At 46.5% G+C, this 25483-nt stretch overlaps 1 protein-coding gene across 1 annotated transcript in view; it reads right to left on the bottom strand.

The window, feature by feature from the left end:
* LOC144763859 (calpain-2 catalytic subunit-like) overlaps nt 1-25483 on the bottom strand; it is a 238017-nt gene that overhangs the window by 54641 nt on the left and 157893 nt on the right. Inside the window, exons 10-12 of the mRNA XM_078649841.1 lie at nt 10165-10334; nt 6652-6663; nt 5832-6043 (exon numbers count right to left, since the gene is read on the bottom strand). Of these exons, the coding sequence (XP_078505967.1) occupies nt 5832-6043; nt 6652-6663; nt 10165-10334 (394 nt within the window). The remainder of the gene's footprint in view (nt 1-5831; nt 6044-6651; nt 6664-10164; nt 10335-25483) is intronic.

Here is a 25483-nt window from a genome sequence, read left to right as displayed (position 1 = left end):
TTGTTATGCTATGTTTTGTTGTGTTTGGTATGCTATGCTATGTTTTGCTAGGCTATATGTTTTGTTTTGTTTCGTTATGCTGTGTTTTGTTATGCTATGTTTTGTTGTGTTTTGTTAAGCTATGCTATGCTTGGTTAGGCTATGCTATGCTTGGTTAGGCTATGCTCTATGCTTGGTTAGGCTATGCTCTATGCTTGGTTGGGTTATGCTCCATGCTTGGTTAGGTTAGGTTATGCTCCATGCTTGGTTAGGTTAGGTTATGCTCCATGCTTGGTTAGGTTAGGTTATGCTCCATGCTTGGTTAGGTTAGGTTATGCGCTATGCGCTATGTTATGCGCTATGCGCTATGTTATGCGCTATGCGCTATGTTATGCGCTATGCGCTATGTTATGCGCTATGCGCTGCGCTTTATGCGCTATGCGCTGCGCTTTATGCGCTATGTTATGCGCTATGTTATGCGCTATGTTATGCGCTATGCGCTATGTTATGCGCTATGCGCTGCGCTTTATGCGCTATGTTATGTGCTATGTTATGCGCTATGCGCTGCGCTTTATGCGCTATGTTATGCGCTATGTTATGCGCTATGCGCTGTGCTTTATGCGCTATGTTATGCGCTATGTTATGCGCTATGCGCTGCGCTTTATGCGCTATGTTATGCGCTATGTTATGCGCTATGTTATGCGCTATGTGTTATGCGCTATGTGTTATGCGCTATGCGCTATGTTATGCGCTATGCGTTGTTGTGCGCTATGTTGTGCGCTATGTTGTGCGCTATGCTGTGCGCTATGCTGTGCGCTATGCTGTGCGCTATGCTGTGCGCTATGCTGTGCGCTATGTTATGCGCTATGTTATGCGCTATGTTATGCGCTATGTTATGCGCTATGTTATGCGCTATGTTATGCGCTATGCGCTATGTTATGCGCTATGTTATGCGCTATGCGCTATGTTATGCGCTATGCACTATGTTATGCGCTATGTGTTGCGCTATGTTATGCGCTATGCGCTGTTATGCGCTATGCGCTATGTTATGCGCTGTTATGCGCTATGTTATGCGCTATGTTATGCGCTATGCGCTATGTTATGCGCTATGCGCTATGTTATGCGCTATGCGCTGTTATGCGCGTAGCTATGTGCTATGTTATGCGCTATGTTATGCGCTATGTTATGCGCTATGCTATGCACTATGCTATGCGCTATGTTATGCGCTATGTTATGCACTATGTTATGCGCTATGTTATGCGCTATGTTATGCGCTATGCGCTATGTTATGCGCTATGCTATGCGCTATGCTATGCGCTATGCTATGCGCTATGCTATGCGCTATGCTATGCGCTATGCTATGCGCTATGTTATGCGATATGTTATGCGCTATGCTATGCGCTATGTTATGCGCTACGCTATGCGCTATGCTATGCGCTATGTTATGCGCTATGCGCTATGTTATGCGCTATGCGCTATGTTATGCGCTATGCGCTATGTTATGCGCTATGTTATGCGCTATGTTATGTGCTATGTTCTGCGCTATGCGCTATGTTATGCGCTATGTTATGCGCTATGCGCTATGTTATGCGCTATGCGCTATGTTATGCGCTATGTTATGTGCTATGTTCTGCGCTATGCGCTATGTTATGCGCTATGTTCTGCGCTATGCGCTATGTTATGCGCTATGTGCTATGTCTTGCGCTATGTTATGCGCTATGCGCTGTTATGCGCTATGTTATGCGCTATGTTATGCGCTATGTTATGCTGTGTTTTGCTATCCTATGCTTTGCTGTGTTTGCTATCCTATGCTTTGCTGTGTTTTGCTATCCTATGCTTTGCTGTGTTTTGCTATCCTATGCTTTGCTGTGTTTTGCTATCCTATGCTTTGCTGTGTTTTGCTATCCTATGCTTTGCTGTGTTATGCTTTGTTGTTTTACTATGATATGCTATGTTTTGCTATGCTATGTTTTGTTTTGCTATGTTTTGTTATGTTCTGCTGTTTTGTTCTGCTGTTTTGTTGTGTTATGTTATGCTATGCTATGTTTTGTTTTGTTATGCTATTCTATGTTTTGCTATGCTATACTATTCTATGTTTTGCTATTCTATGTTTTGTTTTAAGTTATGTTATGCTATGTTTTGCTATGCTTACCTATGCTTTGTTTTGCTATGTTTTGTTATGTTCTGCTGTTTTGTTGTGTTATGTTATGCTATGCTATGGTTTGTTTTGTTTTACTATGCTATGTTTTGTTTTGCTATTCTTTGTTATGTTATGCTATGTTTTATTTTGTTATGCTATTCTATGTTATGCTATGGTTTGTTTTGTTATGCTATTCTATGTTTTGCTGTGTTATGCTATGTTTTATGTTCTGCTGTTTTGTTATGCTATGTTTTGTTATGCTATGTTTTGTTATGCTATGTTTTGTTATGCTATGTTTTGTAATGCTATGGTTTGTTGTGTTATGTTATGTTTTGTTGTTTTACTATGATATGCTATGTTTTGCTATGCTATGTTTTGTTTTGCTATCCTATGCTTTGTTTTGCTATGTTTTGTTATGTTCTGCTGTTTTGTTCTGCTGTTTTGTTGTGTTATGTTATGCTATGCTATGTTTTGTTTTACTATGCTATGTTTTGTTTTGCTATTCTTTGTTATGTTATGCTATGGTTTGTTTTGTTATGCTATTCTATGTTTTGCTGTGTTATGCTATGTTTTGTTATGCTATGTTTTGTTATGCTATGTTTTGTTATGCTATGTTTTGTAATGCTATGTTTTGTTATGCTATGTTTTGTTATGCTATGTTTTGTTCTGCTATGTTTTGTTCTGCTATGTTTTGTTCTGCTATGTTTTGTTCTGCTATGTTTTGTTGTGTTATGTTATGCTATGTTTTGTTGTTTTACTATGATATGCTTTGTTTTGCTATGCTTTGTTTTGTTATGCTATGGTGTTTTGTTGTGTTTTGTTATGCTATGCTTTGTTGTGTTTTGCTATGCTATGTTTTGTTGTGTTTTGCTATCCTATGCTTTGTTTTGTTATGCTGTGCTTTTGCTATCCTATGCTTTTGTTTGTTATGCTATGCTATGCTGTGTTTCGTTATGCTATGCTACGTTTTGTTATGCTATGCTGGTAAGGGTATGTTAGGGGGTGTGAGGGTGAGAGGGTGAGGGGGTGTGAGGGTGAGAGGGTGAGGGGGTGTGAGGGTGAGAGGGTGAGAGGGTGAGAGGGTGAGGGGGGGTGAGGGTGAGGGGGGTGAGGGTGTGTGAGGGTGAGGGGGTGTGAGGGTGAGGGTGTGAGAGTGTGTGAGGGTGAGTGAGGGTGAGTGAGGGTGGGTGAGGGTGGGTGAGGGTGTGTGAGGGTGAGTGTGTGAGGGTGAGTGTGTGAGGGTGAGTGTGTGAGGGTGAGTGTGTGAGGGTGAGTGTGTGAGGGTGAGTGTGTGAGGGTGAGTGTGTGAGGGTGAGTGTGTGAGGGTGAGTGTGTGAGGGTGAGTGTGTGAGGGTGAGTGTGTGAGGGTGAGTGTGTGAGGGTGAGTGGGTGAGGGTGAGTGGGTGAGGGTGAGGGGGTGTGAGGGTGAGGGGGTGTGAGGGTGAGGGGTGTGAGGGTGAGGGGTGTGAGGGTGAGGGGTGTGAGGGTGAGGGGTGAGGCAGTGTGAGGGTGAGGGGGTGAGGGGTGAGGCAGTGTGAGGGTGAGGGGGTGTGAGGGTGAAGGGGTGAGTGAGGGTGGGGGGGGTGAAGGTGGGGGGGTGCGAAGGTGAGGGGGTGTGAGGGTGTGTGAGGGTGAGAGGGTGTGAGGGTGTGAGAGGGTGTGTGAGGGTGAGAGGGTGAGAGGGTGAGTGAGGGTGAGAGGGTGTGTGAGGGTGAGGGTGTGTGAGGGTGAGGGTGTGTGAGTGAGGGGGTGTGAGGGTGAGGAGGTGTGTGAGGGGTCAGGGGGTGTGAGGGGGTGAGGGCGAGTGAGGGGGTGAGGGCATGAGGGTGATTGTCTCCAATGAATGTCGCTGCTTCGCCTTCTTTGAAAATGTTCAGTGCTGCAAATAGAGCATGCCGCCCTAATTATCACAGCATGAGGCCCCAAAGTGATGATAATCACAGCATGCAGAGAGGCACCCCACGCTGCTGGAGCACTCAACTGTGCATTATAGTTGAGTGCTCCAGCAGCCTGAGGCACCTGTTGACATGCTGTGATAAGTGGGTCTCATGCTGTGATAATTGTTGCGGTGCCTGAGGAAGTGGAGACTCCTGCTGGGATAATTGGTCTTGTGGGCTCGGGAAGTAGAGTTTCATGCTGGGATAATTGGTCTGGCGGCGCTTGCGGTGCCTGACGTCCAACAAACGTGCACAAGCTGCTCAACCTTGAAGCGCGTTCACAGACCTGGGTCGGCTCGTGCCCAGGTCTGTATCGGGCTCGTTCACAGCTGTTACTCCCTTGACAGGGATGAAGGCGGCTATAAGTCTCGTTGGCGGCAGCGCTTCGCGCTGCAACGCCAGCGAGACCTAACAAGGTACCTTTAGTTGGTGTGGGATGCTAGTTTAAACTTTGATCCACGCATATGAACAGTGGTCTATGTAGTCTAATTCTGCCCCCGACAACTAAAATGACCAGCACCCTATTTGGACACTAACATCATACGTTAATTGTAAGATCACTTATGAACTCAAAATTAGACATTATGATAATGCTACACAGGGAAGTCTACCAACAAGACAATTCAAATGACTACAATGTATTGAAAGGTTGGCTGCTAAATTATAGATTGGGTAGGTTTGATAGCATCAGGGTTGTTTTCAGTCCCCTGCATTGCCTGCCAGTAGCCAGTCGTGTCAGATTCAGAATGGCATAATTGGTGTTTAAATGCATAATGGGAAATGACCAAATATATTTGCGGGAGAAACACAATTTCCAAGATCAGGCAGCCCGATGCTTCTCATACACCTAAGAACCAAGCTCCATTGTAAGGGCTGCCAAAGGTTTTCTGTCCTGATTCCACACATATGGAATTCCCTTCCAGAGGAGATTAAACTTGAGTACATACTCTTAAACTTCAGGAAAGCAGTTACAATATTTTTATTCAGTTTCTAAGCCTCTACTTCCTCTTGATATATCTGTAATGACTCATTACAATGTTTAAAGTAGGATTGTTTTAAGCAGTGTTTGTCTCCTAGATACCATTTATTTTGTAGCACGTGTCAAATAATTAAGGGACAGATATCTACATTTTGTAGGCGTGTTATCACCCGCCTCTCACATACCCTCATTTACAGTGGGAGGGATGGTAGTTGTCCCAACACTACAGCCATGTGCGGCTTTGGCATCAAAAAACACCCTGGGTATGTACTGGCTAACACAGTGTCAGAATACCTACCCAATTTAATGCAGGCCTTCTGAGACAATGTCTACCAGAAATTTTTCCTATCTGGGATAGCCAGATTGGTCAGGAAAATGCTGAAATATTCCCCACAGAGTGGGAGAAAGGTCTTTAACACTTCAAGAGTAACACTGCCATTATACAGTTCACAATCGTGCGCATTAGTCATTGGGGCTGCAGTTGTACAACAAACAGCACATACGGCTTACGTTTTGGCCTTTAAAAAATCTTCAATGTTCAGTTAAATAGCCATCAATACTGTGATAAAGTCGAATTTAATGGATTAATCCAATGCACTGTGGAGAGAGGATTCTGGGTGCAGCTGAAGAGCCAATCAATGTAATTTGCAAATGAGCAACAACTTTGCTCAACACATATTTCTGCCAGTGAACCCAGAGTTATCTACTTGACATGCAAGGAAACCAAGGAGCATTGATTGCCCAGATCACAGGAAAAAAGAAGTCGATGTTTTAAAATAACAATCTTTCTACGTACTGCGCTTCTGCATTTTTCTCTGAAAAGACCCGAAGGCAGAAATCGCCCGTCTTGTTTGGTTCATAGGTGGAAGGTACAATTACGTATTCTCCAGGCGTAAGTCGGAAGCGGTTCAGAACTTCTCGCAGGTTGATGAAGGTGTCGGATCGCTCTGCTGCCTTGGTCCTCAGGAAGAAGTCTCTGCTCAGGTGAGCGTTTTGCTGACCACGAAACTTAGTTTTTCAAAGGAATAAACAATTATTAGCTATAAATGAACTGATAATTTGCATTAGTGTTTAAAAATAAAGTCAATATGTAAGGGGGAATTCAAGGTTCGTTTTTTCCCTCTTGGGTAGAAAGAAGAAAGGGCACCCAGATTTTAACATGCCAACTGCACCAATAGGATCTCATAAAATTAGACAGATGGTCAGAAAAGGCGGGTTTACTCTATCCGCATTTAAAAGAACTTGCCATGTTTAGTTCTATTGGACACAAGTTTCAAGTAGGGACCTTGATTACTATGGAATCGGTGAAAAAGGAGTTACTTTTAATGAATGCTTCCAATACGACTTTTCGAAAAGTTGTCTCTAATGGAAGCGGTAGGAAAGAACCTCGAAATGCCCTTTACATAACATTTAACATAACAAGTTCACGGTCTATTGTGCTGAATCAATGTTTATTTCACTAATTCTGCTTCTATGTGAAGCGTTATAAATTCTTCATACTGTACTTCTGACATGGAGTCATACATTACACATATAAACCATAGTTTTATCAGCAGTTATCTGCACTTTTTTAGCAACAAAGATTTTTGTAAAACAAAATTAAAATTGTAACATACCTGCTCAGGAACCTGTAAGTGAAAAAAAAAGTATAAATGTAATATCGTATGTTAACAAAAAGGATGCATTAACATTGTGAATGTCTTTTTCTCCGGACATCATTGATAAGAGGTCATAAAAGGAAGTGACGCTGATCGCATTATTGGCAATAACTGATTCTGTGCTGAGACCTATCACATGGCAGATGTGGAGGAAGCTGGTGGGGCTTATGACACACATACACAAGGTGTCATCACCATATTGGATACATACCTGTGCTTCTGGTGTAGTGGGCTGCACACCCATATCTTTAAAGAGGATGCATTGTTACAGAGTTACTGACAGATTACACAGATGCAGGCCCACGTAGTCTGCCATTTTCATTCACTGATGCAACACAAATGTCTTTGCTCTTACAAAAGGAGTATTCCTAGTGTGTATCCCAGCTGTTTCTGTATACGGTCATCAACTTTCACTATATCACATTTGGCAAAAAGTAGTTCCCCACGCCCATACCACCTTGCCTGTTAAAAAGAGTATCTTTACGCCATTCCACAGCCATCCCACCACAGGCTTAATTTTCAAATCCCTTGTTCACAGACCTGTGCATGCAGGATCTATATAGACCTCTACACTGTATCTGTACAACCAATACAGGTTTCTGTTTCTCCCCCCTTCCTTAGATCAGATTATCCATGTGGTGAAAACTACTAAGTCAGGAGCCACCTCAGATCCCTGTCCCCCCAAAGTTTTCCATATGAGCCAGGAACTTGTTGGCGAACAACTAAACTTATTATTCGCCAAGGTAATCCCATCAGGCCTCTTTCCGGACGCTTGGAAAACAGCCTCAGTGCTGCCGCTGCTAAAGAAACCTAATTTGGACCCGAAGGAGCCTAGCAGTTATCGCCCAATTTCAAAGATTCCTTTTCCATCTAAGATGTTAGAGAAGCTGCTCAATATCCAGCTCACAGAATTGATCACCAAAGAGAACCTACTGGACCATGCACAAAACGGTTTCAGGGAGGGTCACGGAACAGAGACGGCGCTGGTCATGGCAGCGGAAGAACTTAGGATATTCCTTGATGCGGGGGGGGGGGAGGGGGGGAGGGTGGAAGGCCGCCTTGATCTTGTTAGATCTTTCGGCAGCCTTCGATACTGTTAACCACTAGATTTCTGCCAGTAGATTAGCAGAGATGGGGCTCCAAGATTCCTCACTAACTCTTCTGTCATCCTACCTAGCAGACAGAACCTTTTCGGTGGATCTGGGAGATTTTGCTTCTAAGTCCTTTAAACTGCCTTGTGGGGTACTGCAGGGGTCCTCACTTAGCCCCACCCTTTTCACTTTATATGTGGCTCCCTTGGCCTCCATTATTAGACAGTGTCGTTTTTCAGCTGTCTCGTATGCAGACAACACACAGGTGGTGGTGTCGGTCTCAAATAATATGGAGGCGACATGTGACTGCTTCAATCACTGCATGACGCAGGTGAAACAATGGATGCAGTCTAACTGTTTGAAACTAAGCGGTGAAAAAACGGAAGTTGTGCTGCTAGGATCCAACCCTTCCTTCTGGTCGCCGAGATGTGGCCTGATAGTCTGGGCAACTTCCCAACCCCAGTCTCTATGGTCAAGAACCTGGGGTTTGTCTTTGATGATAAACTAACATTTAATGCTCAGATCAACAATCTAACTTCTACCTTTTGGCTCATCATAAAAATGATTAGGAAAATTCGTCCTTTCATCCGTCCTGAGGCATTGAAGACACTAGTTACAGCTCTGTCCCTTTCCAGACTGGACTATGGCAATGCTCTTTATGTAGGGATGCAATCGCAGCTGCTACTGAAACTGCAGAGATTGCAGAACCCAGCAGCCAAATTGATACTTGACATCCCCAGACATGAGCCTGTCGCCAACAGACTGGAAGCCCTACATTGGCTCCCAGTGGCCAAAAGGATTATTTTCAAATCCCAATATCTGGCCTTCACAGCATTAAAAGGAATTGGCCCGCAGTTTTTGAAGACACATTTGAAATGGTATACACCAGGAAGGAGCCTAAGATCAGCTCACTCTAAACTATTACAAACAACTAAGTTCAAGCAGGTCCGGTGGGGAGGAAGAAGTTTCCTAGTGGAAACAATTAAAATCTGGAACCTCCTCCCAATCGCTATCAAGAGCAGCACGTCATTTATGTCTTGTAGAAGAGCTTTCAAGACCTGGCTCTTCACAAACAGACATGGCGCATAATTTGCCTTAAAACTATACTGTCCTACTGATTATAGCATCAAGACGCCCATGGGCATTCGTACGCTGTATAAATCAAGAATCAAATCAAATCTGGTTCATTTGACATTAACCTGCATGTGGCCAAGAATTTAACTAAAGGTGTGTTTCTGCATACAGACATGGATTTAAAAAACCTGCACTGGCCCAAAAGTTTAAGGTGTAAAGGTACCAGAATGCAGTAGGTGGACTTTCATCACATATTGATAATGTTTCAGGATTTCAATTTGGGTTGACGAGTGTACTGATGCTAAGGTGCCCATGACCACCAATTTGTCTTTTGGAAGAGACAATATGTCAGTTTCGCTCTTATGTACAACTCTACCCCTATTATCTGAAATTTCTCCTAGAGCCACATACTTTAATATTGCCTTTTGGTCTTAGGAGCAAGTGATTCAGTGGCAGCTACCGCTGTCAAGGGGTGGTGAATCAGGGGGGAGGCATGAAAAAAGAAACGTACCTTCTTCGCCTCCGCATGTCTCTACTCCGTCCTCGCACCCAGGCTCCCGGACTCTCCCAGCCAATCATGATGCTGCATGAGAGGAGTCATAATTAGTCTGAGCAGCCTGTTTTGCCGCTCAGGCAGTACCTGGGATGCTGGGCATGTTCTCCACTGGGCTGTGAAACACAGGCCAGTGGAGAACATGCCAAGTGCGCATTACTGGGAGAGCACTGGGGAGAGGAGTTGGCCTAACGGCTAGGGTAGTCGACCCCAGAGCTGAGGAACCAGGTTCGAGTCTCAACAGGGACTCACAACATCCTGTGATTCTGGGCAAATCACTTAATCTACCTGTGCCTAACAAAAATGAATGTGTCCTCATGTAATGCAAATGGTGCTCGTGTAAGGCGCTCCGATACCTGATACCTTCAGGTCAAGTTTGCGCTATATAAAACCATTAAAAAAATTGACTGTTTGGCCAAGCTGTCATGCGCACTTAGGGAGGGAGTGCAACCCACTCCTGGTCCCTCGGATGGCAGTGAGCCAAGCCCCGCCCAACCTGGCTGGAGTCCCGGAAAGAACAATTAAATGATAATAACTTCTTGTTATCATTAAAAGAGGAGCAGCCACCGAAGTGATTCAAACATGTGATGTTCAAAGTTGATTAGGTTTCTCAGCAACATGGCATTTAAGTTGGCCGTCTATCAATAAACCACTGCTCATAGAAGAAAAGGAATGAGAGTCTATTAAAAAAAAAAGTGACTTCTATTCTAGCCTCCAGTGGTGTAGGTTATAATATGACAGACTATGCCTAACCTCGTAGATTGCAAAGCCGATTGTCTGCATATCCTCCCCCATCTTCCTCTGTGCCCTTCGGTTCTTCTGGATTAGGCCGACAAGGAAGGTGCATCCATCCTCGTTGTCATCTGGATCATCGTCCGCTTCCTCCAGCTTAATCAGATACTGTGGGTTCATCCAGAAAGTGTCTGAGTGAAAGAAGAGGATGGACATTGCTCTTATGTGGGCCCACGTAATTATTCTGGTTAAAATATGACCAAAGATCAATAACAAACTGATAAGTTAGCACTTCAAACACAAGCCCAAAAAAATAATAGAGACTAGAGAACTATCTATTTTTTATCAAGTTGGTTAAGGCCAGAAAACACCAACAGAGGTTGCAAAGGTGTCCTTGGTGTGTCCATTAAGCCGAAAGAAACATTCACTTACTTGATACTAAAACCTACAAATATGATCTGTGTCTTAGACAGGGCATTATTGCATCCTGCAGCACACCATATAATTATATAAAACATGCCCCATTTATCTAGCACAAAGAGGAGGAAATGGTGACAAACCAGAGAGTGAACCACTAAGCAGCTGAATGTTATTGAAGTGAAAGGGATCCAGTTTCTTCATCAAAAAGACTGGTAGACTCATGGTGAGCTGTCCTGTCTCACCCCCACAATCCATGTACTCATCATGTTGAATAGGTGCTCAAGACCCTGGGTGTGTCTTTGTTTAGTTAGGCCTCAAGATACAAACAACAATTTCAGTTCACAAATTTACTTTGTCTCTTCACTAGACCATTGTTTTTGGAGCTGCACAACTTTGAATAGACCGTTTCAGGGTACTTTTCTTCGAATGACAGCACTGCACAACTCATCTGACCTCCAATGTTCCTCTTGAAAATGTTTTTGGCCCTGGTAAGCAGAAAGGTACTTGAGAGGTAGACATCAATACACTTCTGGTTGCCACAAAACGCCCTCCATCTCGGCTCCTTTGGGCCCGCCCTAGAGTTACGTATATATGTGTAGCGGCACACAACTGATTCAATGCGGACGTCACTGATCCTGCCTTCTACTCAATCATATTTCTCTGTATGAGAGAGTAAGAGGCCGGGCCAGTCTCATTTTGGCCGCACAAAGGAATGGTGAGGTGTGGTGCAGCGGCCAGAGCAGCTGACTTCGGAGCACAGGGTACACGATTCGATCCCCGGTGGCAGCTCAGCTCAGCACCATGTGACTCTGGGCAATAGCTCACTTAATTTCCATGACGGCCCCCAGTGCCTTGAGACCCGTAAGGGTGAGTAGTTCGCGCTTTACACATGCAGATTTACATTTACAATGGAATGGTATGAAGGAAACCAGGGGATAACTGTTCCTCCAACTTAAGAATGACGCTCCTCTCCAGGTCCACTCACAATTTTATAAAAGCAGTAAAAAATAAGTGTTGTACTATGCCATGGCACCTGCAACCAAATGGTACACAATAGATCAAATTGTAAGTGCTCAATAAAGCCCCAAACCATGCTACAGTGCTGAATGGGTCTCGCAGTGAGACAAATACAACAGTGTAACAACCTGGGAGAACTTGAACTCTCACAATTTCAGCATAAAATATGGAAATATTTTTTTCAATGTTTTGACTAGTATCACATCAACCTAAATAAAGTATGTAGAAGTTTATTTTATTTTAGGGCATGTATTCCCTGTAGGTGGTGTCTGTAAACTATTTTCAATACTCTTCATAATTCCAGGAGGGAAGGTGCCACTGCGTGAGAGGGCGAGGCTTTTCATAGTGTTACATCATATCACACCAATGACTGTTTTTCTATTAACACTGCTGGGACAGTTTCATACCTCTGCATGGCTCGACTCCTGTAGTATGTGTATAGCCCAATACAGTGGGCTTGCTTACCTGCGAAGCAGGAGTTTTTTGTCCGACATCCTTTTTAGCTTATATGTTTTGAATAGTATGGCAGTCTGAACAAGGTGCCAGTGGAAGTCAATTAGAGTTGGGGTCAGGGGCGGCTGGTGTTAACGGGCCACAGGGGCTTTGCCCCACTAGCATTAGGGAGGAGATAAAAGGGAGAGAATTTACACCATGGAGCAGCTTCAAATGAAGAGCTCAGTACTTTGTGCAGGTTACAAATTCTGTTCTTTTTTGAGAAAGTTGAGTTCGGGTGAGGGCTATTGCTCGCCGTCGAGGCACATGCGAGGAAAGTGATATCAGCCTGATGGGAGTGGCTGGAGAAAGCGGCAATGGTTAGAATTTAAGAGGGGCACTTATGCTGCGGCGCAGGCGGTTCCAGCAGGGCGCTATTCAAATAAACAGTAAGGGGCCGGTCTGGCCAATATCGACAAAGTGGAGTTGGTGGCAACAACTAAATTACTCCCTAAGTCTTTGCACTACTGATTAGGCCTCCTGATTGGTGGATAGAAGCTGGTGGAGTTGGCTGGGAAGAGTTTGGCTGCACAGCTCCAAATTCATTTTGGGGATAACCAGGATGCAGCCGGTGTGCTGTATTCTACATGTTCATGTTGGCTAAGTATTGTTCAAGTCGGCCACCGGCACGGATAAAGTATGTACCGCAGTCACAGCATAGCCTTGTGGGTTGTTGCCACGATAGGGTGTGCACGCTTCTGTTTTATTATACAACTACACTCGTCTGTGCTAACCTCAAAGAAAGGGTGTGCCTTGGCCTAGGTTGATTTATGTGTAACATGAATAATCTGTCTAGAATGTGTTCTATTTCAAAGTAATGTCATTGAATGTGTGAGGCGATTAAGTCTATCAAGATTTTAATACACTTCAAACGTGTTCAATTAGTTTAAATGCGTTGCCAATTTTGACAGCTTCGTGAACTGAGGCACAGTGAGAAGTGGAGTTTACAGGATCACTCAATTTGGTCAAGTGGGAAACCTTAATTTAAACTTCAGTCTCACTGTCCCACTTTCATTAATTGTGCTACCAGTCTCAGTGTTACATTGTGCTTAATTTGTGTGGGTGGTGTGACAACCATCAGGTACAATCGAGAAAGCAGGAGAGCCCGGCTTGTGAGCCCCCGGGTGGTGTTTGGTGTTTTCTAAGACTCTGCAAGAATGGCGTGCATTGTAAACTATGATACAGGTTGTCGGCCCATGTTTCAAAGTAGAAATCTGGCTCTTGAAACCATCCGCTGGCTAATCACAGCGCAAAGTACGCTACATTATAGGTTTTTCTTTTTAAGCCCAGAAGGTAGAGATTTTGTGAAATCACAGGATTATGAGCCAAAACTGGGAGTCAAACTTGGATCCCCACATTCAAAAGTTGGTAGTTATGTGGACTGTGGGGCTTACATGATGTGAAGAGAAGGACACTTTCACTGATCTTATGCTCAGTTACTGTCTAAAAAGCTGATTTAGTGAGCTTTCAATAGACTAATATGTCATAGTTGTGAGAGGGTCTGCATGTATTTTCTTCACAATGTGCTGTCTGCATTTGGGAATTGGTGCTTTTGTAGAGTAGATCCAAACGTAGAAGCAGTTTAACTCCTCTTTCCATTGCAGTCGCTCTGCTACAGATGGCAGTGCAATTGTGTATCATGTGCCAACCAGGCGTGTGTGCGACAAACACTGTAGGTCGAACTATTTTTAAATTTTTTAATTATTTTTTTGCTGCAGATTTACATAGCTCATACTTGACCTGAACGTATTGGAGCACTTTACATTAACACCAGTTACATTACACAAGAACGCATTCCGCAAGTTAGACGATAAAAATTCTAGTCTAGAGCAATGTATCAGAACCCTGCCACTGGACTGGAGCATTACTGTAGTGCTTAAATGCCACCCTAGTCAATGCACGGATAGATGTAAAACCCGCTTATGCAGACGTGGCATGGACTTGCATGTTCATTCGGTTACCCGCCGCATCATACCGTCAAGTCCATGCCGGAGCCTCACTTCACAGAACTCACTTGTTCACTAGAGCTAATAAAGAGGATTTGCACACCACAGTAACTATTGGACACATTTAATGCAGGAAGGTATGGGGCATTTTGTTATGTGTTTAACTATTTTAGGTCTATACATTCACAATTTCTTTATAAAGCTTCTTGCTCTCTCAATTTTGCTTTAAAATGGTCCATTAGCCCATTAGTTTTTCAACATTTCTCGCGATGTAACACTCATCCACAACCTTTACGCCTCACCACTTTCAAATGTCACCAGCTGCCTGGTTGGGGTGCGGTTATTGTATTTCTGTTGCCCTTTTATGAGTGTGGAAGCAGCATGAAATAATGGGTAGAGCTGGGTAGGTCTGCAGGGAGGGCTTTGCCACCATCAACCTCAGAAAGCAGCTGTGGTTTGTAAGATAGTGTGGGGGTATGTACGGATTTATCTTGCAAACAAATCTTCAACTGCAGGTCCTAAATGATTGAATGTTTGCCCCTACTGATGACCCTCTTTTGTGTCTTAGAGTAGTAGTGAGAATGACCACCTACCTAGATTATCTATATGTGGAGTATGGGACACACACGTTGCAATAGTGACACACGTGATACTACAGATCTGAAGTGAAACCATAACAGTCACTGGTAGGCGGGAACGGATCGAGCAAGAAACTCCTTAGGAGTCAGTACTATTATGCTGAAAACCGTGCATAGATTGAAGGGTTTCGACAGGTGGCACGCCGTGGGCATTTCTAAAGTAGAGACAATAAAAACCTTTGCTCAAATGCAGGGAGAATAGGACATGTTGCCCCCTCAAAATGTGTATACCTGCAGCTGCAACACGTTCCAACAGTCTGATCAAATAGTCCAACCAACCCCAGAGGCCACCCATCTATAATACAGATTACTGTTCAAAATATTGACCACTGATCAAACCCTGATTAACCAAGCACACAACTGCTTGAAGAGCATCAGATTCTCTTTGGAAAAAGACCTAGATCTCATCAAGATGTAGATTGGGAGGCCTTATTGATGCATCCAAGAGAGATGAAAATAAACACAGGCTTACAATGAATCCAAATAAGAATCCTATCTAAAGCTTACTAGAACAGAAGCAGACTATACAAAATGGGTCGTGATGGCAATTAATAGATGCCTAACATGTGGGAAAGGTACTTTTATACATAATTTGGGAACTTTGGAGTACACCTGAAGGGAATAGTGGAGGAACTCTCGGTGGTATTAGATGCCAGGTTCACATTGACACCACAACTATTCATTCTGGCCATCCCCAATGACCTCGACCTACCTAGAAACAAACTCAACAGTGTGCCTTTTGGGCTTACGATTTCCAAGGAATATAATGGCTTATGCCGACGACACCCAGCTCTTCTTCACCTGGCCAAAGGATAATTTGGACACGTCGACTGTTCGGCTTTGCCTTTCATCTGTCTTTCGCTGGCTAGCATTTGCCCAGCTCAAGTGCACTGAAGACAAGTCCGAAGTTCTCTTTTATGGTTCCTTTCCAGATAATTTTACAAACCTCCTATGGCCACCTGATCCTCCTTGCCCCAATTCCATGGGCGGCCCTGCTAAGAACCTAGGGGTTTGGTTTGGGAGTGATCTCAAGTTTGAGGACCACATCAAAAAACTCACTGGTGTGTGTTTTGCTACTCTCAAAGCCTTACGTAGGTTTTTTCCACTTCTTCCGAGAGAGGCCAAAGAGACTGTCGCGTGCCTTAATCCTTTCCAGGCTTGACTACGCGAATGCCCTGTTTAGTGGCTTACCGGCGTATCTGATCCAACGGCTTCAGGTTATTCAAAATGCGGCTGTGTGACTTCTGTTTAACCACTTCCATGCTAATGACAAGGTCAGCTCGTCATGCAGTACACTGGAGCTGTGCTTATGACGAGTTGACCTTGTCATGAAGCATAGGATTTTAGGACTTTCAGCACCCAGCGGGAATTGTCTTAGCAGGCAAGGTGTTAAACTGCCCAGGAGGTCTAGCGTCCGCCCCCACTTACACAGCCTCCATTGGCTTCCGGTGCCGCATCGAATGATGTTTAAAACTCTGGTTTTCTCCTTCCGAGCGATCCATCAGCTCGGACCTGTTTATCTGAGGAAACGGTTTTCCCTGTATGTTCCGAAGCGCTGTCTCCGCTCGGCTAATCAGTGCCTAATGACCGTGCCTAGATTTAAGCTTTCCAGAGTTGGAGGCCAGTCCATTTCAGTCAGGGCTGCCAGGGCTTGGAACGCTCTTCCATTACATCTTAAAGCTGCCCAAACCACTGCCGCCTTTAAGAAAGGGCTGAAAACTTATCTGTTTAATATGAACCTATAACTGCCTGCCCCCCCCCCCCCCTCGCTATCTCTGCCACTTCTCTCTCTGCGCCAGGATACTAGCTAGTAACAGAGCGCATTATAAAAGTCTTTATAACATAACATATATAGTGAAGTAATAGGGAACCACTTTTGCCCCACAAAGTTGTGCCGGAATGGACCAAGGCAAGTTGATGTAAAAAGTTTTTTTTGGTTTTTTTAAACAGAGGCTGTCGTTGGAAATTCTAGAAGAAACAGGGCGTGCAGAGGGAGTATTATAAACTGGTGGAAATCGTCCACAACGTGATTGCGAGCGTGTGTGATGTGTGGATCGTCCTGAGGCGGAAGCCGGGACCTTGCCAGTGACTTTTTCAAGTGTTGACAAATTGTTGCTGTGTTTTTAAAACTATTGTCCTTGCTGCCCATTATTTTAAATTTATTGCTCTTTGCTCCTTTGCACTTGGTCTCACCATTCATTGGAGACTCTTCCCCCGTGGGCCCGCCATCTTGGGTGAGGAGGCAGCCGAGCAGACTAGTGCTCCGCTCCTCCCGCCCCTTCCGACAAAGTGTCACCCCCACCTAGGAAGCGCAGCGGGCGCGCCGTCAGCGCGCCAAAGGCGAGCCCGTCTGCGCCCGTCCACGGCCGGCCGGGGACAGGGGCCATGACCCCTGGCCAATATGGGCCAATGATGTGCTGGAGCGCTGTAGGAGAGTAGGGTCTGCAATCCTATGATCACCCAGATTTTTGCTTTTTGCTGCACTGGTTTACGACTTTCCCTGGCTGTGGGCCTGCTAATCAGACCCACAGCCTAGCTGTTCTCTCTATCCAAATTGTACTTAGGTACTGAATTGGCACTGGGCCCTCTCCAAGTCCCTGTACCCAGGGCTGAGGTGCACCCAGAAGTCTCCCAGGGGCTGAAGCATGTATTATGCCACCCCTGGATTGACTAACTAAAACTGACACAACTGGCTGCACGACAGCTGGGGCAAGGTGGTGTACTCACCCTTTGCTTTAGATATAGTATACCTATATCTAACCCTAAAATGGACACACAGATCTCCTATCAGTCACTCCTATGGCAGGCCTTAACAATCCTGAAGGCAGAGTGCTTGGAATCGTGGGAGATGGTGCTCTGGCATGAGCTGAGCCTGTCTGCGGCTTTCGGGATCCATCCCTTAGCCGTTTCCATGATATCGCCTACCATATACTCTTAAGTGCATTATAATCCTCGCGGTTATGTGCCAACTCTGGTATCGCTTTATCAAAACATGTCGAGTAAGGTGTCATACGAATTGGAATACTAACCCCTCGCCAATTCTGGCGACGGGGTTAGCATTCCACCCTTCTAGAGGGACACGACATGCATGTAACCTATAACCCGGTTAAAAGTCAGACAGAGCCTTAGCATCCACAAAATGGATGCTGCCACCGAGACACAAGTCTGCCCTCCTGCTGCTGGGAGTCCTCCCAGAGCAGGAGATAAGGACAAAGGGTTTCCTGCCAGGGGCGGTGCCAGCACCGTCCCAGACAGGGTTTTGTGTATTGTAGGTAGGCAGGGCTTTAGAGGAAGGTGACTGCACGTGGCACCCCGGTGCTCACTGTGCATAGGCTGGCTGGAACCAGTTCCAGGGGCACTCCAGCCCCTGGCCTGGGGAAAAGCCCGCCAAGGAAGTGGGTGTAACCACCCCCCTCCTGGTCCCACCCATAGGGCAGGACCTAGTCGCGTGCCAGCCCCCTTTTCCCAGATAAAGGTAGAGACTGGCCCCCTTCCAGATCAGATCATCTTTGAATCCTGAAACTACTTTCTGCGAAAGGAACTCAAGACTTCTTCCTAAGATTTCTCCCTTGTGACTAAGGAGTAGTCACCCTGCATCCGCAGGCACCATCTAAAGAACACTGCGGTCTGCTGTAAGTCCTTCCTACGGAATCCGACTGCCCAGCTCGACGAGAACCGGCTTCCCTGGCACCTCTGACCTCTACCCACCTCTACAGCCCAGCTGAGAACCGTGGGTGCGACGAGACCTCAAGGGACCGGCCATCTGCAAGACTGCACGACTTCTTTCCAGCAAGCCCGCCGAGTAATCTACTGGTGAGTGCTTTGGGGTCCGAGAAGCCCCGACTCTGAGCAGCTCCAGCTCCGAAGTGCAGCCCCCCAGCATCTCCACGATCTGCGTGGGGCCCTTCTGCTTTCCGCTGCTCACCGCGTTGTTTGGCTACTAGCCCGTTGGCTTGTGGCCTTCCTGACGACGCCCGACGACATTTCTGCTGCTGGTCTGGTTGCTCCAGACTGGCCCTTGCTCCCTTCCAGAAGAGGAGCACCCCGGACCCTCCTGGTCCACTCAAGACGCCATTTTGAGTCCACCGCGTGGGCTTGAATTAGCCAAGGCTTGTTGCCCAATCCTGGGTAACTTCGACGCCAACGACTTCATCCTTCGTGGGACAGCTCGCACCTCCATCCTGGTCGCCGACAACGCCTCCTGGTCCGAGAGACTGCAGAGCCCAGCAGCGCCCACTCACCTGACTGCGGTGACTTCGCCCGGTGCCATCCTGGTGCCCACTTAATCACTGGCTGGTGATTCAAGAACTTGGTCCCCTCTGCTTTCAGGTTTTCTTCTCCCTTGATCCAGGCTTGGATCCATCGAACTTTCCTTCACTGGTCGCCTGCCAGCAACTTCTTCCTTCCAGGCTCCTGGTCCGGCAACGAGATCCCCGACGTCTTTTCAGACCTATGCAGCTGCAGCCCCTGGGCTAGGTAACTTCGGCACTCCGGTGTCCCAGCATAGCCTCACTATCCAAGGGTCAGGATCCACTGTCGTTTTCTCCCTACCAGGTCGGGTTCGCCCGTGAACACTAACTTTGTGAATTCTAGCTTCCATAGACTTTGTCCCGCATCCCGCGTGAGAGTGCACACTCTGCACCCGAGTCCCCTGGGCCTCCTAGTAATAATCTAACGATTCCCTAGTCCAGTCCTAGCGATTCCAAAGCCTATTAGAACTGTTACTTACCTGCTAGTAATTCGCATTCCACTTTTAGCGTATATGGTTTTTCGTGCCCCTCGGGCATTTGTGTAACGTGCTAACTTAAAAGTATTTTCGTAAGAGTTTTGTTGTGTGCTTAGCTCCCTGTCTCATAAAGAGCCAGGGTAGTCTTGTTATAAATAAATACACTGTTTATTTTCATAACAACTTGTGTGGTGTCCTTTCACTGGGTGTTCAAGGGGTAATGTGATGGTAAAACAGCTGGCTTAACACGCCCTCTAGAGTCTGAGCCTTAGACTGCTCGTATCCATGCTACTAGGATAGCTGGTCTATAAGGTTGACTTACAACCAATCATCAATAAGGGTTGTTTGGACTGATATATAGTGATCACTAGAATAGTGAGCACTGCACATCAGGCCAACTTCTCACATTGGTGAGCAGCGGTTGGGATTTGAGCTTGCTGTTGTTTTACCACACATGCCCTAAGAATATCTTGTGAAAGATCACATAAGTACTAAAGGTACATATAACTTAGCTTAGAATACTCTGAGTTCTACTGAACCAGCTGTTGTAGCTCCTAGGGCCTAGCACACCCTAAACTACAACTCTAGCAAGGGATCAGTAGGCAAACATATAGTGTAGGTAAGTGCACCACTTACACCTCACTAGAAAAGCATGTCGACTCAGGAGGACTCTACTGAGACTCCCCTGGTCAGTGTTGACCCTCCACAGGTCACTTCAAGATATGCAGCTCTCAGCTTTCATGAGATGAGACAGATCTGTGTCTCCAGAAAACTGAAGCAGGGGTCTAACCCCACCACTTCCTTTCTGATAGGTCTCCTAGAGACATATGATGCCAGAAAGCTTTCTCAGTTACATGAGAACATGCCAGCCTTAGAAGGAACCTCTGGGGATCCAGATCTCCACAACACTGACTCAGCAGTTGAGGAGGAGGATCAGGAGGTACTCTCTGGGGATGAGGTAGACAAGGGTCTTGAGGTAGTCAGAAGGCTAACTAGGACCAACTTAGACTTACTTGGGCTAGGATCTGGGGGCCCCCCAGTACTAACCCGAAGTGGGCCTAACCTTGGAGTTAGAAGAGATAGATCTCTTTCTAGGGACTCCAATAGATCTCTGCACTCTAATGCCTCTTCTCAGGGGAGAAGGAATCCTCCACAGAGGAGATTTACTTCCCCTCAGAGAAAGGAGCATGAAGCTAGGATGAGACAAGCTGAACTGAGGATTGAAAGGGAAGAAATTGCCCTGGCCAAAGAGAAGCTTGCCCTGGCAAGAGAGCAGCAGATGAGTGGGCTAGCTCCCACTGGTGGCAGCAATCTCCCAAGAGATAGAGAGAAGGGTTTAGATACTAAACACCTGACTAAAATAGTGCCCCCCTTTAAGCAAGGGGATGATATCCAGAAATGGATGGCTGCTCTGGAGAGGGCCTGCACTGTGCAGGGCATTCCCCAGAGTCAGTGGGCAGCTATACTGTGGCTCTCCTTTGATGGTAAAGGTAGAGATAAGCTCCTCACTACAAGAGTGGAGGATGCTAACAATTACCAGGTCCTGAAGAATACACTGGTTGATGGGTTTGGTTTAACCACTGAGCAGTACAGGTTGCTGTTCATAGACACCCAGAAAACTCAGTCTCAGGACTGGTCTGATTTTGTGGATTGTGCCACTAAGGCTTTGGAGGGCTGGTTGCTGGGTAGCAAGGTTACAGATTACACAGGATTGTATAATCTAATGATGAGAGAACACATTGTAAACAATTGTCAGAACCAGTTGCTGCACCAGCACCTTGTTGATTCAGATCTGACCTCTCCCCAAGAATTGGGAAAGAAGGCAGACAAATGGGTCAGGACAAGGATCAAGCAGAACCAGAACCAGAACCAGGGTGGTCAGAAGAAAGCAGACCAGAAGGGTAATGTTAAGAATGAGCAAAATGACCAGAAGTCTTCACCAGGTCCCCAACAAACCAAAGAGGGTGGGGGTCAGGCTTCCCAGAAGAAGAAGACTCAAGAAGGCCAGTCAAAAAGGTGGTGCCAGTACTGCAAAAGTAAATCTCACTGGTTTAGTGAGTGCACCAAAAGAGGAGGACAAACTCCTGCCACTACAGCTCCTAAAGCAACTGCACCCCCTAGTACAGTCAGTAGTGGTAGTGTCACTCCCAAGGCATTAGTTGGGTTAACCTTGGGTACTGAGGGGTCTGACAACTTAGTTGGCACACTCACTCAGGCTGTCCTTGTCTGTACAGGGGATATGGATATGTCCCCTGAGATAAGTCCCAATACTTTGGGCAAATACAGGCAGACACCTTTGATTAATGGCAAAATGGCTCAGGCCTATAGGGACACTTGTGCCAGTGTCACCATGGTGACACCTAACTTTGTGGACCCTGGACAGATCATGCCAGGTACTGATTTCCTGGTGACCAATGCCAGCAATGTCACTACTAGTCATAGTGTGGCAATTGTGGCTTTCTCCTGGGGTGGAGTGAAGGGACAAAAGAAAGTTGTAGTCAGTTCAGACCTCCCAGTTGATTGTTTGTTGGGCAATGATTTGGAGTCATCACAATGGTCAGAAGTGGAGCAGAGGACTCACATGGAGATGTTAGGCTTGCCAGCACATGTGCTTGCTGTGACTAGGTCACAGGCCAGAAGATGCCCCACTGAACAGGTGCTGGATCCTGAAACTATGGACCAGACACCTCCCAAGAAGAAGAGCAGTAAGGGTAAGGCTTTGCCTTCCCCCTTGCCCCAGGTTGAGGATCAAGTCTCTGAGGAGGCTGATCTAGAAGAGCTGAGGGAAACTGAGCCTAAAGAGCTTGAACTTGATCAAGTTGAGTTTCTGGGCTCAGGGGGACCCTCCAGAGCAGACCTGGGGAAGGAACAGTTGAGCTGCCCTTCCCTTGAACCCCTCAGACAGCAGGCTGCTGCTGAGGCTGCAGGGAATGCCACAGGTGCCCACAGGGTATACTGGGAAGATGGACTCCTGTACTCTGAGTCAAGAGACCCCAAGCCTGGTGCAACCAGGAGGCTGGTCATCCCCTTGTCTCTGAGAGGTTTCCTTCTCACCTTGGCCCATGAGATTCCCCTTGCAGGTCATTTAGGTCAGACAAAGACTTGGGACAGGCTTGTCTCACACTTTCACTGGCCCCATATGAATGAGAATACCAAGGAGTTTTGTCGCTCATGTGTCACTTGCCAAGCCAGTGGTAAGTCAGGTGGCACAACAAAGGCCCCCCTCATACCACTACCTGTGGTGGGGGTTCCCTTTGAAAGAGTGGGGATTGACATTGTTCGTCCAATGGAACCCCAGACAGCATCAGGACACAAGTTTATACTGGTGGTGGTGGACCATGCCACCAGGTATCCTGAGGCTATTCCCCTTAGGACCACTACAGCCCCTGTAGTGGCAAGAGCCCTAGTTGGAGTGTTCTCCAGAGTGGGTTTCCCTAAGGAGGTCGTTTCTGACAGAGGTACAAACTTCATGTCAGGATATCTGACTGCCATGTGGAAAGAGTGTGGTGTGAACTACAAGTTCACCACACCCTATCATCCACAGTGCAATGGGCTTGTTGAGAGATGCAACAGGACCCTGAAAGGGATGATTCATGGACTACCTGAACCTCTTAGGAGAAGATGGGATGTCCTGATCCCCTGCCTCTTGTTTGCTTACAGAGAGGTCCCACAGAAGGGGGTTGGCTACAGCCCTTTTGAGCTTCTGTATGGGCATCCTGTAAGGGGACCCCTGTGTTTGGTGAAGGAAGGATGGGAGAGACCTCTCAAAAAGCCTGCAACCAACATAGTGGACTATGTACTTGGTCTCCGCTCCAGGATGGCTGAGTATATGGAAAAGGCATCTAAAAACCTTGAGGCCAGCCAGGAACTTCAAAAAGCTTGGCATGACCAAAAGGCTGTACTGACTGTGTACCAGCCAGGACAGAAGGTGTGGGTGCTGGAGCCAGTGGCCCCAGCAGCTCTGAAAGACAAATGGTCTGGGCCCCACACCATCATTGAGCAAAAGGGAGAGGTTACCTACTTGGTGGACCTTGGAACTCCCAGGAGCCCTCTCAGAGTGCTCCATGTTAACAGGCTCAAGGCATATGTTGACAGGAAGGACATGAGCTTGCTCATGGCCACAGATGAGGGACAGGAGGAAGAGAGTGACCCTCTCCCAGACCTGCTCACTCAGAATCCTGATGATGGGTCAGTTGATGGTGTTGTCTTTTGTGGCAGCCTCACTGAACATCAGCAACAGGATTGCAGGCAAGTTCTGCAATCCTTTCGACATATGTTCTCTCTGACACCCAGCCAAACTGATTGGTGTACCCATGATGTTGACACTGGAGACAGTCTGCCTGTCAAGAGTAAAATCTACAGACAGCCTGATCATGTTAGAGACTGCATCAAAACTGAAGTGCAGAAAATGTTGGAACTGGGAGTCATTGAGCCCTCAGATAGCCCTTGGGCTAGCCCAGTAGTTCTAGTGCCAAAGCCTCACACCCAGGGTGGTAAGAGAGAGATGAGGTTTTGCGTAGACTACAGAGGCCTCAATGCAGTCACTAAGACTGATGCCCACCCAATACCAAGAGCAGATGAGCTTATAGATAGATTGGCTTCTGCCAACTTCTTAAGCACATTTGATTTGACAGCTGGGTATTGGCAAATCAGGTTAGCTGAGGAAGCCAAACCCAAGACAGCATTTTCTACCCCTGGAGGGCATTATCAATTTGTGGTAATGCCCTTTGGACTGAAAAATGCACCTGCCACCTTCCAAAGGTTGGTGAATCAAGTCCTCACTGGGCTGGATGACTTCTGTGCAGCTTATCTTGACGATATTGCTGTCTTTAGCTCCACCTGGGAGGATCACCTGGTCCACCTGAGGAAAGTGTTGGAGGCCCTGCAAAAGGCAGGCCTCACTATCAAGGCCACAAAGTGCCAGATAGGGCAGTCACAGGTTGTATACCTGGGCCACCTTGTAGGTGGAGGCCAGGTTCAGCCACTGGAGAGTAAGATACAGGCCATCAAGGACTGGACTCCTCCAATCACCCAGACTCAGGTTCGAGCTTTCTTGGGCCTGACTGGGTACTATAGGAAGTTTGTCAGAAATTATGGGTCCATAGTGACCCCCCTTAATGACCTGACAAGCAAGAAGATGCCAAAGAAAGTTCAGTGGACAGCAAGCTGTCAGAAAGCATTCAATGACCTAAAGCAGGCCATGTGCACAGCACCTATCCTCAAGAGTCCAGATTACTCCAAGCCATTCATTGTCCAAACAGATGCTTCTGAGTTGGGTGTGGGAGCTGTTCTGTCTCAACTGAATTTTGATGGTAATGATCAGCCTATTGCTTTCATTAGTAGGAGGTTGACACCCAGAGAGAAAAATTGGTCAGCTATTGAGAGGGAGGCCTTTGCTGTGGTCTGGGCCCTGAAGAAGCTGAGGGCCTACTTGTTTGGCACTCACTTCACCATTCAGACAGACCATAAGCCCCTCTTGTGGCTAAATCAGATGAAGGGGGAAAACCCCAAACTGCTTAGGTGGTCCATTTCCCTACAGGGGATGGATTTTACAGTGGAGCATAGACCTGGGACTGATCACAGCAATGCTGATGGGCTCTCCAGGTATTTCCACTTAGAGCAAGAAGACTCACCTGGTCAAGGTTAGCTTATTGTCCCAAAGTTTGGGGGGGGGTCATGTAGGAGAGTAGGGTCTGCAATCCTATGATCACCCAGATTTTTGCTTTTTGCTGCACTGGTTTACGACTTTCCCTGGCTGTGGGCCTGCTAATCAGACCCACAGCCTAGCTGTTCTCTCTATCCAAATTGTACTTAGGTACTGAATTGGCACTGGGCCCTCTCCAAGTCCCTGTACCCAGGGCTGAGGTGCACCCAGAAGTCTCCCAGGGGCTGAAGCATGTATTATGCCACCCCTGGATTGACTAACTAAAACTGACACAACTGGCTGCACGACAGCTGGGGCAAGGTGGTGTACTCACCCTTTGCTTTAGATATAGTATACCTATATCTAACCCTAAAATGGACACACAGATCTCCTATCAGTCACTCCTATGGCAGGCCTTAACAATCCTGAAGGCAGAGTGCTTGGAATCGTGGGAGAT

This window comes from Lissotriton helveticus, chromosome 6, assembly GCF_964261635.1.
Source record: "Lissotriton helveticus chromosome 6, aLisHel1.1, whole genome shotgun sequence".
Lineage (NCBI taxonomy): Eukaryota > Metazoa > Chordata > Amphibia > Caudata > Salamandridae > Lissotriton > Lissotriton helveticus.
This window is presented reverse-complemented; position numbering and strand designations above follow the sequence as displayed.